At 34.6% G+C, this 15,406-nt stretch overlaps 2 protein-coding genes across 2 annotated transcripts in view; one reads left to right on the top strand and one right to left on the bottom strand.

Annotated features, from left to right (window-relative positions):
• The window catches only part of TIMP4 (TIMP metallopeptidase inhibitor 4), a 72,343-nt gene extending 67,380 nt beyond the window's left edge, over positions 1-4,963 (top strand). Inside the window, exon 5 of the mRNA XM_044078055.1 lies at positions 1,919-4,963. Within this exon, the coding sequence (XP_043933990.1) occupies positions 1,919-2,116 (198 nt within the window). The 3' untranslated portion in view covers positions 2,117-4,963. The remainder of the gene's footprint in view (positions 1-1,918) is intronic.
• SYN2 (synapsin II) overlaps positions 1-15,406 on the bottom strand; it is a 1,726,111-nt gene that overhangs the window by 870,481 nt on the left and 840,224 nt on the right. The gene's annotated exons all lie outside the window — the stretch shown is intronic.

The raw sequence follows: 15,406 nt of genomic DNA, 5'->3' as shown, positions 1-15,406 counted from the left end.
TAAATTTTTTAAAGTTTGGCTGAAAACAAAAGCAATGCATAATTCCAGCAACAGATTTATAACCAGTGAATCTATGAATGCAGGCAAGCTTTAAGACTCGTCTAACCGCACATTTCCCAAATATAAATATGAGAACTCCATTGTAAAAATAAATACAGCAGGATTTATTATATACTTTTTTGTATTCTCCTTTTTTATTGTGATATATTCAGGCTACACCTGATATTGGTCATTTGTGGTCATTGCACTTATTCATGTAAAGAAGTATAAATAAATAAACACATACATACATACATACATACATACATACATACACACACACATACATACATGCATACATATTCATACACACACACATATAAATAACTCAAAGACATTACAGATTTCAACAAGTCAAAATGTTACATTCTGTAATTTGGGTGTTCTGGTAGGCTAGAAGTGGAAGCGGTGCTGTGTTTTTGGGGCAATAACGGGGCAGAAAAATTATGAGACAGAAACAAAACTACCTACACTTGGCTCTGCTTTGAAGACAGTGTGGGTCAGGACTGAAATGGCATGCCTAGTAAAACTGCATTATTCCTATAGAACTTAAGGGCACAGAATTGTTTCATTGGTTTCATGTTTTCAGTATATTCATTCCTGCTTTTTTTAAACAAGAAAAATCTTTACTGTATTACTGCTTACAACATAGGCAATCATGCATTTATATAAATGAAAACAAATCATATTGACATATTTTCAGTTACAAACCTTATACATCACCTACAATCTATTATAACGTCACTGTCATTCAAACACTGTATACCTCATTTAATTCCTGCCTTCCCTTAAACCTCTTTCATTGTCCAAAAGATTATTCTGCATGTATTGTTCTCACAATACCCATTTTTATATAATTTGCTCCTACCCTTTTCTAAAGATCCCACTTCCAGTTCTTTAATCGCTGTTACTATATTCACTAGGTCTTGTATGGCTGGGTTAGATTTTGATTTCCATTTTCTAGTAATTGCTATTTTTTGCCAGCAACCAGAATTAAACTCAGCAAGGCCTTACCATATTGAGGCAATTCTGATTCTGTATCACAGCTCAAAAAAAAAATAATAATAATAATTTCCTTAGTTACATTCATTTGTTCAGCCAGTATTTCTGACAGAGTTGTCTGCGGGGAATTTTTAAAGTCTGCCAACTCATTACACACCCAAAAACTATGTTATCAATTCATTTGCAATCTACCTTAGTTAGGAAAGATGCTTTGTGCAGTCTGCTTGGGGTGGAAAAATACCTATGCAAACACTTCCAAACAAAAATTCTCAATCTTTTTAGACTTTGTTGCATATTTTGCAGCCATTCATATATATATTCCCATTGTTTCTTTGTGAGTTGCTTATCTAATCTCTTTTCCCAATCCTTTGTAACCTCATCTAATTGATTCCTGTAGTTATACAATATTTTATATGCCCCACTAGTTATCCAGTTTTTAAAAGCAGCTTTGGTTCTAGATTCTATAAAAAACTCTATCAGTACTGGTCTTTCTCTTAGGATCTCCCTGTTCATTTCTCTTTGCCTATACTCTGATATCAGTCCTTGATAGGGAAGGTAATTTTTAGCCTGCAGTCAAAATGGCCTCTTCCCATTCTATTACCTTTCCCTCTTCTTTGCTTCTAATACCTTCGGTTCTTTATTTTCATTCCTGTTTTTGATGCGCTATGTCCTGGATGCTATACTGCATTTATTATTTTTTGTATTCCATCATACATTTTTATCTTCACAGGTTCTGACTGGAAAAGGTTTACCTGAGCTGGCCTACTAACTTAGTTCACAAAATGAATTAAATGAATAAATAAATACAAAGTTTAGGTGAAGAATGACATTAGAGATTGTCATATGTGAGAGATTTACTGCTGTTTTCTGTGTCTAGATTACAACCTGTTACTCTCTGCCTTGCTCCATCTCTGAAGCAAATGAATGCCTCTGGACAGATCATCAGATCGAGAAGAACTTGTACGGATATCAGGCAAAACAGTTTGCATGCCTTAAAAGGAAGGATGGCTCCTGTAGCTGGTACAGAGGTGGACCACCACCAGGGAAGGAATTTATTGACATCGCTGAACCTTGAACTCTACTACTGATTCCACAAACCTCACATGCAAAAGATATTGCACGATACTGACTTCTTCTGCTTGGCGACCACTTACATTAAACGATCCACCATCATTAAATCTTTCTTTAAGCATTTCCAGAAGCATTCATTCAAAACAAAGCACATGAAAATGATAATTCATGATATCTTGTGTATATAACTGGGGCATCATATTCTGTACTTTCCCTGTATTTGATTAAATAGTAAAATTAATGCATTGACTTATGCATTGAAAACTTGTACAGAAAAGTCATGGATGGTGATGATTACAGTGCAAACTGTTATATATAATAACTAAAACTGGTCAGCTCCATGTAGTAAGAGTAAGTTTGTTTGGTTTATTTCAGGCATGAAATATTCTCTTGTTGTACAATAGATGTTTTTAGTATTTTTACAAATGTAAAATACTGTATTATGTCATTCTTAAAAATAATACATTGATTTACACTTTAAGTATTCAGTAAATGCAGCTATCAAACCCTGGAATAATTACCAAATAAATACAAATATACAACTAACCAATATACTCGAATTTCTCAGTAACAATTAAGCTTTATCACAGAGAAGAAACCTAGCCAGCACTCAAACTATTCAACTTGGACTTACTCTATTATTACACCAGTGATAAGCTTGTACTATTTTCATGTAAGTATTTAAAAACAAGAAATAATCCTACATTCAGTGCATTGCTATCCACTGACTAATAAATAACAGTGCCCACTCCATAAAACACTACAACAAATGCTCTTTAAAAGTTATAAAAAACATAGCTTAAAAAAACCTGACTATATGTAGTAGCAAAGACACTTAACTGTTACAGTACAATTTTACTGGTCACTAATCATGCTACACCATATACACATAGTTAACTTGATTCTTGCCTTATAAAGTTGAAGCAGTCCTAAAACCACACTATTATCTCATAACATCAGCCTACGTAATGCAAAATAAACATTTCAAGTAAGCCATTTGTACAACAGCAATAAGTCATTTTGTTCCATGAGTAATGCTGTTTTAAAATTGACTACAGATATTTACTGCCTTTGACTTCACCCTTATAGGGATCCAGCGTGGACTATATATATATATATATATATATATATATATATCTATATATATATATATATATATATATATATATATATATATATATATATATATATAAATGCGCTGTTACTTATAATCTGTTAAGGTTTACTGCATTACAGTTCCATTCTTTACACTTTGATTTTACTATATGTAGGTAAGGGGCTAATTGTAATAGTTGTTTTCTGCACTTAATGAGGCAATGACAAAAGTAGTCAGATTTCATTCATTAATGACCTTGCCTGACCTAAGGACAGTGAATCAGTTTCTTTGAGAGGTATTTGAAAGTACAGGCAGGCATATATAACATATTATAGTCCATACAGAGATAACATAAAAATCATTTTCTGTTCTGTGTTTTTCTTCTGTTTTGCAGTTTTGTTTCTTAATTGTATTACAGTGCGAGGGTATAATCTGAATTACAATGAATTGATTCCATCTTCATTCTGACTAGTTGTAGGATGTGATTTTTTTTTAAACAGTACAACCTATTCAAAAGAAGTTTCGCTAAGGTGTGTGATATGTGATACAGTACTGTACTGTATACTAAATTTCTACTGAACTACATACATTTCTGTTATTTAGCTAAACTTATTTTTAAGGATATGTTTTATTTTTAATGTCTGTTCTCTTGCTTTGGGCCTCTGCGGAAACCATCAAGGTTAGTTTTAATTAAATTCTGTCTGTGTATGTACATTGTATAGTTAATTTATGAGAGACATTATCTGTGAATTTTTAAGTATGCAGAATTTGGTTCTAATGTATTCTCTTTTAATTTCTTTACTATTTCCCTGTACTTTCCACTAATGTTCTTTAAGACTGTATGGTTTCTCCTCCATTGCTCATGAAGTGTATGAAGATATCTTTGATATCATGATGTATAAAACAAAGTTAAATTGTTTCACAGCAAATGATGGAATGCATAAGCAAAGTCACAATATTAGTTCTGGATGCCATGTCCTTACTTATAAGGTGTGCCACACAGAAGGGTTCACTCTTGGCAATTTTAAAATGAGAAGTAAAAAGAGTTTGCAAACATTAGGCTGTAGCACTAGTGTCTCATTGTTTTTGGCAGGAATTAACAAAAAATTAGTAACAACAAATATTCCTGAGATGCTGGAAACCTAGAAGTAAAATGTTTAAAAAAATGTGTCCTTGTTTGCATCTGATACAAAGGTGAGCTAAGCTTTCAGAAGCATCATTCAACATAAAAAGTTTTTTTGAAGTAGAAGACTTTTTTTTGCTCCTCAACTTAGTGTTTTGGGACAAGGAGGGTCTGATGTTTATTAGAAGAAAGGTGCGGAACGCTAGATCACTTTTTTTTTTTGCTCAGTCGCACTGGGTGCTAAATGAGACAGCTATGCCTCTATCTAGTGCAGACACATAAGCATCATTTTTATTATCTTCTTAGGAAGATGATTATGTTGCTTTAAGAATGATACTTTCGAATGTTCCACAAGTAATAGGAAGCTATTTGACAAGATCAAAAGTTTGTAAAGCATTGTTTATGTATTAAACAATATATAAGTTAAAACAACCTATATATTAAGATTTCAGCTAAGCATATTCTTCCTCATACATCAAATATATTTCCTTAAGATGAAAACTGCTAAAACGAACATTAGAAAATGTAAAACATAAGGAGTCACACCTTCAGTAAGCTATCCTTTAATGTACGACCACTTCAGTAAACTAGGCATTCACAGTCTAACTGGTGCATAACGGATAGCTGATGCAGAAAATGTCAGCCATGAAGCAAAAGAACTCCTAATTATATGTCAGATATCATAATGCATTTTATTCTCATGCAATGTCTATAGTAGGAAATCAAATGAAGCAAGGGATAAAAAAAATGTTGTAGATAGGCAATACACTTCTAATGGGGAGCGGCACTCCCTATTCCCTATGGAAAAAATCCTTATTCCTAAGTTGCACATCATGGAAAATGAGAAAAATGAGTAATTTATTCAATAAAATCAAGTATTCCCTTTACTCCAAGGCAGTAAAGTAAGGCAGTGTGGATGCAGATTTAGTATATTATGTTATAGGCTGTGTAAGCCTCCGCATCAGGGGAATGAAAGGGGGATTTGTACCCCTGCAAAAACAGATATAATAATTAGGTTGCCGAGTTACTGATTAAAAATGAGTTTAACTCATTATGCATAATCTGCCTTTTTATAAGTGATAGCAAAAAAAAGTTACAGTAGACTGAATGCTTACTTCAAATAATAAAATGGTAACAATGAACATCAAACAATAAATATTGTTGTAAACACCGGTACATGTTTTGAAAGTAAATTAACATTGAAATGATTCAACAATTCATCCAGACCGTGTAGCCGTGTAGCTTTACTCTGATGCTTACCCATCAAAACAGTACTTGGAAAGGTTTAAATCACTGTCTGGTTGACTCTGTCATATTTTAAGTTACATGAATTTAAAACATCTTACAAAATGTTACCTTCTGAAATGTGAACATCTCAACCTAAGCAGTATAGATGGGCAACATTTAAAGAAACACTACAGGAACAATCTGTTTCACTGTCAAGGTGGCTGGATATTGCTCATTGGAAGATTTTGTAATTTATGCATATTAACAGAATTCTAGGATGCTTTCTACTTTTGTTTTGTTCATTTGCCTATTGAAATAGTAAACGTTAATAAATAAATATATACAAACATGACCGTGTATGAACCACTCAACTTCAAAAGACAGATGTGTGTAAAATGCAATATAACTGACACCCACAGGCAGAAGCAATAACTTTTCTTCTTTATCACATCATTTTATGTCTAGTTTTCTGGTGCCCTTATGGTCCTACCCAAGAGTGCAAAACGACATCTGTCTCATATGTGAAACCATCCAACATCTGTCTGTGTTCACCTTTCTACTGTCATTTTTGTTGTTAGGAGTACAACACAACAGCTTGAATACTGCAGTAACATTGTGACATAATCACATTGGTTCTGTTCTTGGGGGATTGTTTTGTTTTTCATTTTCATTTGGTTTTGCTTCAACAGAGCTTTTTACTTGGTATTTGGAAAGACTGGCTGTCTTAAGTCAGGATTTGTGAGTAGAACTTATTTAAACAGATTCATCTATTTTGTAGACAAATTTAATACAAGACTGAAATGTTTTAATATACTTTTCTTGAGTTTCCTAATAAAACTGACATGCGTTTTTCATTGTTTTTAGTATGCCTTGTATATAATGCAAATGTCTGAATTTTACAGTATGTTTAGCAATGAATATTTAAAAGAGATAAATAATTTAGTGGAATGTTTTGAAACTGTTATTATGGCATATTTTCACCGATTAGATTATTACAGCTGTACTAATTTTATTGCTCTGTAACAAATTTCTCATTCCATATTGCCCTTTGAACCAAAAATGCTAATGTAGAGCTTTATGTTAAACACTTACAAAAACTGTATTGTGAAAAAGTTTGTAGAAAACAATATGTTTTATATAAGAAATTGTGTATTTATGACTTCAGTGATAGATTTTTCATTTTTTTATTAAAATAATTAAATGTCATTACAAAATCAAAGTGTGTGTTTCTTTGAAGTCCATCTGAACTGAAGTGTTAATGTTGATCATGCTTGGCAATGCAGTTTGATGCATTACTAGATTATGTGGTTAGAACATATCATATGTAAAGTACAGAGTTTCTATAAAAATGAACTTTTGAATAAGTTATAGTTATTCATTCAGTATGAAACGGTAGACTGATTTTACATTTTACTTGCATTTAGTTCAGAACTGCATGGTCAGAACACAAATATAATAAAACCAAGGATATATATATATATATATATATATATATATATATATATATATCTATATATATATATATATATATATAACACACACACACATTCACATTTTAAGTGCCTTTTCTTTGACAAAAGTAGGACATGTAGTTTAATGCTGACAGACGGATAGCTGAGCAGTAGAAATTGTCGATGGACTATAATGTCGGCACAGATAAGTGGGCCTGGAGGGGTGAGAGCCTCCTTGCTCACTTTAGTAATGGCTGATAACCCTAACCTTATGGCTGTTCCTTCTCTTACCCCTAGCCCTACAAGTTATCTTCATAAAAACGTCCAGTTACACTGCCACTATTCAGATGAATTTGAGGATAGTGTTATGGGGGATAGTGTTAATATTGAGAAAGGAAATAGTTTTCCTTTCTCAGTATTATTTCATTCAATATTTTTTGTTTTCAGTATCATGTATGTTTGAACTTCTTTGTCTTTGTTTTCATTTCAACATTAAATTAGTTTGATCATACACAATATAACCCTACATATTTACATATTGACAGATACACATAAACGGATGTCTTTCATTTGGCTGAATGCCAATTTCCTTGAGTAGCAACTCAGTTTATTGAAGTGATTGCAAGCCTGGTTAGCTGAATGGTCATTCAATGAGAGCCCTTTTCATTGAATGCAGCATAGCTACAGCTTGTTCTGTAATATTCACGTAAAATATGAAGAATCTGCAAGTGATTGGTGTTACTATACGTAACCCCTGTGGGTGTGGTTTCCATCAGTACACTGACAGTGATTCTCAGAGTGGGGTAATTTAACATTTCTCCCTAGCTATGTATATATGGCGTTAGTACATTTAAATAAGGGCTGGAGAGTATGAAGTTGAAGACAGCTTACGTTGCTACAAAAATAAATACACAAATAAATAAACTAATGCTGTTTGATATATTTTCACTTGGGTAAATTATAAAATATGATGTTTCAGTTATTTGGAATTCAATTCCGTATATTTCAGTGAAATGGAATTTCAACTGTTTTAATTCAACCATTTGGGACTCGACCAAGTGGACATTCAACCAAGTATCATCTAATTGTATCCACGCCAAAAACAAAACGACAAAAACTAAATAAATCCACAGATGAATAGTGAAGCTAGGAACCACAGAGGGCACAATCCAATAATCCAGGACACTTTTTATTGATTTAGCACTTTCGTCAAGTTGAAAGCTTTCATCAGAATAGCCATGTTTGCTAAAACACATCTTTAAATAACTCACCCCCAACTCACATTGGTTAAAAGAAAAGCAACACTTCCTCCAAAAAATAAACATCACTTCCTCCAAAAAATGTACAATAAGAAAAACTTTTAAAATGTTTTTAAAATATTTGGTATGCTGCTGATAAAAAATGCTTGCAGATAACAAAAACAGCATAGATTCCACATTCCTGATGAAAACTACTTGCACATTACAAAAATAGCATAGATTTCAGTTTAAGTACTGAACTAATATATACTCTGTCATTGAGTCCAGGACCCTGACAGGCATTTGTTCTAATCTGCTACTTAAGTTCCATGAACTCTAAAAATTCATCCAAGGGACCCCCCCGAGGACCCAAGTCAATTGGTCGACAATGATAAATTTGAAAGCATGCAGTGGGTGAAGGCTGATGTGCCTGTACAGTGCATTGTTTTTGTTCTTATGTTTAAACTAATCTAATATCGAATGTGTGCTGGCAAATTCTTTGTCTCAGTGTCGTGATTATTTTTCCTACATAGTAGGCATTGCAATAATCACATACTGCGACATAAACAACTCCTTTGGAGTTATAATAATGCTTCCTATGTGTAATAACGTACTCATAATTTTTTATTTCAATTTTGTTTGTGTCAGTCATATACAGGCACTGTGGGCACCTACCACATCTGTAACTGCACCCTGATCTGGTTTTATGTTGCTTCTTTCCAATAACCTTTCAGGGAAGTTTCCTTTTTATAGACAATCTGCGGCCTCTTGCCCAGTTTATTATGGACATCAGTGTCCAAACTAAAAATTATCCAGTGCTTCATCACAATCTCTTTGATGTCGTAAAAATTGACATTGAAAGGCAAAATAAGAGCCCTATTAATTATGTCAGATTTCTCCTTATGCAAAGGCCCACTCAACCCATGTAATAATAGAGGGCTAAAGTTACCAAGTTCTCTCTTGGTAATAACTTCATCTGCTATACTGCTGATGAAGTTTTCAGGATACCCTCTCTTAATTAACAAGTCTTTCAATACCCCACATTCTCTTAAAAAGTCATCAAGTTGTGAAACCATCCTGGCTAGCCTGACGTACTGCCCTTTGACCAGTGCCTTCCTTTGATGTACAGGGTGCCAACTAGAAAAGTGCGACAATGAGTTGGAATATGTTGGCTTGTGAAATAAATGGGACGTAAAACCCTTCATGGCATAGTTCTTCTGCACACTCACATCAAGATAGTTCAAAATATCCTTGTCTTTGTTCATAGTGAACCTCAAAAAATTGGTGGTGCCATTAATGAAGGTGAAAAACCTATTCAGATTGTTTTCACCTCCTTTCCAAAAAAGAACAATGTCATCCAGATAGCGCCCATAGAGCACCCTGAGGTCACTGAACTCAGAATTCATGATAAACAGATCCTCCCATTGTGCCAATACAATGCTGGCAAATGTAGGTGCACAGCACACATCCATAGTCACACTGGTTCTTTGTTTAAACAGGTGTCCCTTAAAGCTGATAAAGTTGTTCTCCAGGATAAGCTCCATACATGCCCGAATGGTCAAATTAGTCCCATGGTCAAAAGATGTCTTCATACAAAGATAGTCATAAAACAATTTGAGCCTTTCATCATGTGGGATCACCGAGAACAAGTCACACACATCAATTGTGACAAATATCAGGTCTTCGTCAAACATTTCAGGTTTAATTTTCTCTAGACAATCCCCAAAATCTCTAATAATGGATTCTCTCCCATCCAGTACATTTGACCTTATTGTCAATCTATTTCACTAGGAAAAACATCTTAGAAGCCTTAGCATCCACTATAGGGTGAAGGGGGGGGGGGGTTGTGATGGACTTGTGTATTCTACGAATCCTGAATATTGCTGGCATCCTAGGATGTTTTATGTGCAGGTACTCCTGTGTCTCTATCGATATCTGACCATTAAGTAGCAGTTGTTCAATATGTAATTCGATGTTTTTGTAAGCAATGTTCAATTCATTGCAAGAGGCTTCTACATATGTGCCACTATATAAAAGCTCCAACATCCTGTTATTGTAATCATCAAGACCCATCACTACTAATCCCCCACCCTTGTCCAGTTTCATAAATCTTGTCTCTCTACAGTCCAAAATGTCCTGTAGGACCACTGCCTTACTTGTAGTCAAGTTGTGATATATATTAGGATTCCTATTCTGTACCATTCCCTGATTTCTTTGTCACATAACATCTCAAATGTTTGCACTGTGGGGTGTGTAGGGGGCATGAAGGTACTAGGTCTATGTATTGTTACTTGGTTCAAGGCCAGGTTATCTAAAGGAAAATGTAGTGCCAAGTTCAACTTCCTGGTGTATATCTTAAGTTGTATAATAGTGTCGACAATGTTGAAATTAGTAGCAGGGAAAAAATTCAAGCCTTTAGAATAAAATTCAGCCCATTCAACAGTGGCCATTGTCTGACTATAGTTATAAATACTAAAATCACCAGCCAAATTCTTAATAATAGTGCAATCAGCATTATAAAATTCTCCACTGAGGCTCATTGCCTCCGGTAGTTGTTTCATCTCCTCCTCTATTGGCCCTGATAGTTGTTCTGGCCATATCTTCCATTTTCTTGTCTCTCTTGCCTCTGCATACCCAGACCCCCCCCCCCCCACAGGGTCAGCAAGGGGGGTGGCATGACAGGTATGAGGAATACAATGCTGACATTAATGCTGATAATTCTGAATCTAGGAACACATGTACTGATACCCCTTTAGACCCTCTGCCTCTGAGGAGGTCAGAAGAATTGATGAATCAGAGGTAGGAGAGACAAAGCAATGGGAGATATGGCCAGAACAACTATCAGGCCAACTATATGACCAGAACAACTATCAGACCAACTATCAGGGCCAATGGAGGGGGAGACAGAACAACTACCAGAGGCACTGCACCTCAGTGGAGAATGTGATAACGATGATTGCACTATTATTAAAAATTTGGCTGGTAATTTTAGTATTTATAACTACAGTCAGATGATGGTCACTGTTGAATGGGCAGAATTTTTTTCTAAAGGCTTGAATTTTGTCCCTGCTACTAATTTCAACATTGTCAACACTATTATACAACTTAAGTTATAAACTAGGAAGTTGAATTTGGCATTACATTTTCCTTTAGATAACCTGGCCATGAACCAAGTAACACTACGTAGACCTAGTACCTTCATGCCCCCTACACACCCCACAGTACAAACATTTGAGATGTTATGTGACAAAGAAATCAGGGCGTTGGTACAGAATAGGAATCCTAATATATATCACAACTTGACTACAAGTAAGGCAGTGGTCCTACAGGACATGTTGGACTGTAGAGAGACAAGATTTATGAAACTGGACAAGGGTGGGGGATTAGTAGTGATGGGTCTTGATGATTACAATAAACAGGATGTTGGAGCTTTTATATAGTGACACATATGTAGAAGCCTCTTGCAATGAATTGAACATCGCTTACAAAAACATTGACTTACATATTGAACAACTGCTACTTAATGGTCAGATATCGATAGAGACACAGGAGTACCTGCACATAAAACATCCTATGATCCCAACAATATTCAAGATTCCTAAAATACACAAGTTTATCACAAACCTCCCCTTCACCCTGTAGTGGATGCTAAGGCCTCTAAGACATTTTTCCTAGCAAAATACGTTGACAATAAGGTCAAACTTGTACTGGATGGGAGAGAATCCATTATAAGAGATTCTTGGGATTTTCTAGGGAAAATGAAACCTGAAATGTTTGACGAAGACCTGATATTTGTCACAATTGATGTGTGTGACTTGTTCTTGGTGATACCACATGATGAAGGGCTCAAATGGTTTTATGACTATCTTTGTATGAAGACATCTTTTGACCATGGGACTATTTTGACCATTCGGGCATGCATGGCACTTTGGAGCTTGTCCTGGAGAACAACTTTATCAGCTTTGAGGGACACCTGTTTAAAAAAAGAACCAGTGTCACTATGGGTGTGTGCTGTGCACCTACATTTGCTAATATTATATTGGCTCAACTGGACGATCTGTTCATCATGAATTCTGAGTTCAGTGACCTCTGGGCGCTCTACGGGTGCTACCTGGATGACATTGTCCTTTTTTGGAAAGGAGGTGAAAAGGACCTGAATAGGTTTTTCACCTTTATTAATGGGACCACCAATTTTTTGAGGTTCACTATGAACAAAGACAAGGATATTTTGAACTATCTTGATGTGAGTGTGCAGAAGAACTATGCCATGAAGGGTTTTACGTCCCATTTATTTCACAAGCCAACATATTCCAACTCATTGTTGCACTTTTCTAGTTGGCACCCTGTACATCAAAGGAAGGCACTGGTCAAAGGGCAGTACGTCAGGCTAGCCAGGATGGTTTCACAACTTGATGACTTTTTAAGAGAATGTGGGGTATTGAAGAACTTGTTAATTAAGAGAGGGTATTCTGAAAACTTCATCAGCAGTATAGCAGATGAAGTTATTACCAAGAGAGAACTTGGTAACTTTAGCTCTCTATTATTTCATGGGTTGAGTGGGCCTTTGTATAAGGAGAAATCTGACATATTTAGTAGGGCTCTTATTTTGCCTTTCAATGTCAATTTGTACGACATCAAAGAGATTGTGGTGAAGCTCTGGGCAATTTTTAGTTTGGACACTGATGTCCATAATAAACTGGGCAAGAGGCCGCAGATTGTCTATGAAAAGGAAACTTCCCTGAAAGGGTTATTGGAAAGAAGCAACATAAAACCAGATCAGGGTGGCAGTTACAGATGTGGTAGGTGCTTGTATATGACTGATACAAACAAAATTAAAATCAATAATTATGGGTATGTTACTACATGTAGGAAACATTATTGTTACTCTAAAGAACTTGTTTATTTCACACTATGTGATACTTGCAATGCCTACTATGTAGGAAAAACAATCAGGGCACTGAGACAAAGAATTTACCAGCACAAATATGATATTAAACATAAGAATGAAAACAATGCACTGTACAGGCACATCAGCCTTCACCCACTGCATGCTTTCAAATTTGTCATTGTTGACCAAGTTGCCTTGGGTCCTCAGGGGGGTCCCTTGGATGAATTTTTAAAGTTCATGGAGCTTAAGTGGCAGATTAGAACAAATGTCTGTCAGGCTCCTGGACTCAATGACAAGAGTCTCTATTAGTTCAGTACTTAAACTGAAATGTATGCTGTTTTGTAATGTCCGAGTATTTTTTTATCAGGAATGTGGAATCTATGCTGTTTTTGTTATGTGCAAGCATTTTTTATCAGCACCATACCAAATATTTTAAGAACATTTTTCTTATTGTACATTTTTTGGAGGAAGTGATGTTTATTTTTTGGAGGAAGTGATGTTTATTTTTTGGAGGAAGTGATGTTTTTCTTTTAACCAATGTGAGTTGGGGGTGGGTTATTTAAAGATGTGTTTTAGCAAACATGGCTATTCTGATGAAGTCTTTCACCTTGATGAAAGCGCAAAATCAATACAAATTGTCCTGGATTATTGGATTGTGTCCTCTGTGGTTCCTAGCTTCACTATTCATCTGTGGAGTTATATAATTTTATCCACACATACACACATATGTGTACATATATATGTGATAAAAATATTGGGGGGAGAAATATCCATGGAATTGTTATGACTAGGCTTGTATAGGCCCTAGGGCCAATAGCCTAGTACCAATCTATGAACTTATAAACCTATGAAAATGTTGTTTTTTGGTAGGGGGGAATAGGACATGATGCAAAAATGTGAGTGAAGATATTATAAGTGTAATCTGGTTGGGTATTTATGGATGGATTATGAGAAAGAAAACAATTTAAATGTGCAGATAAATGAAGAATAGAAAAGTAGTTATGAGGGAAGTGTAGCAGATGATTTGAAAGATGAATGGATATCAAAGAATAATGACAATTTAAAGACAAAAATAAAATAAAAAAATAAAGAAAAAGAAGTGGAAGAAAGTTCAGAAGTAAGTGAAGAAAATTCACGTTGGAAGGCAGCCATAAATAAAAAAATATGTTGATAAAATAGTAAAGGATTGCAAAAAGAAATTTAGAGGAATAAATATGAGGGAAAAGAAAGAAAGGAAATGTGTGGATATAAATTGTCAAAATAAGAATATGAATATTCAAGAAAAGTGTTTAAGTAGACCAACAGTAAAATAAGAAAGCTAGTGTTTAAAAATAATTCTCTTAAACTTTAAGAGAAGGGAAAAGTAGCAATTTAGAGTACTTTCAGTAAATGTGAACATTTTTATTAATATAAGAACAGGAACATTGGAATTGTGTGCTAAATGTGATGTGGATATTTTATTAAGATATGTAAGATTTCTGACAAATGACATGAGACTGCAAATAGAAAAATGTGGGATGGAAATATAATGTGAAATTTAGGAATTGAATAGTGTTCTGGGTTGGCTGTATTGTATAAAAACTGTAAAAATACTAGCTGTAACACTGGCAGAGATGGGAAGATTAACAATTGTGGATGTGAGGTAGAGATAACTTGTTTATAGGATTATAGCATTATTTACACATATAACCAGTGACAAAAGAGAGGACTGATTTATTAAATATTAGATTATGTAGTGGTCAACATGACAATTATAACTGCAGGAGACTTTATCTGTGATTTAAGGGGAAAATGTAAAAGGAAAGGAAAAATGTTTAAAAATACAGGATGTGGTAAAATGTGGTAAATTAACAATGTGGAATAAAAGTCAATGGACTTATAGAAGGTGGACATTTCAAACTGAAATTGATTATTTTATTTTCTCAGATGGCCTGGGGTTAGTGGATGGTGATATAGCTGTAATGGGTTTTCAGATCATTTGGCAATATGGATGGAGGTAATGGAAGAAAGAGAGCAGAAAAGGGATAAAAAGAATTATTGACATTTTGGAATGAAGCTGGAGAATGTGAAGTATTGCAGTTATGGAAAGATCTTATAACCATGAGGGACTTTTATAAAAATTGATCTGAATGGTAGATTGAAGTTAAAAATAAGTATGCAAACTGTTTTTACAATGGCATGATAAAATAAGAATGGAAGGGAAAGTGAAATATAAGAAAATGTATAAATAAGTATTAGAGAATTTAAAGAAGAATGCAAGAGAATGCTATG

Source organism: Protopterus annectens, chromosome 7.part0, assembly GCF_019279795.1.
Source record: "Protopterus annectens isolate FY-2018-M chromosome 7.part0, PAN1.0, whole genome shotgun sequence".
Taxonomy (NCBI): Eukaryota; Metazoa; Chordata; order Ceratodontiformes; family Protopteridae; genus Protopterus; species Protopterus annectens.
Note: the sequence above shows the minus strand (reverse complement) of the source record. Positions and strands in the feature narration are given on the sequence as shown.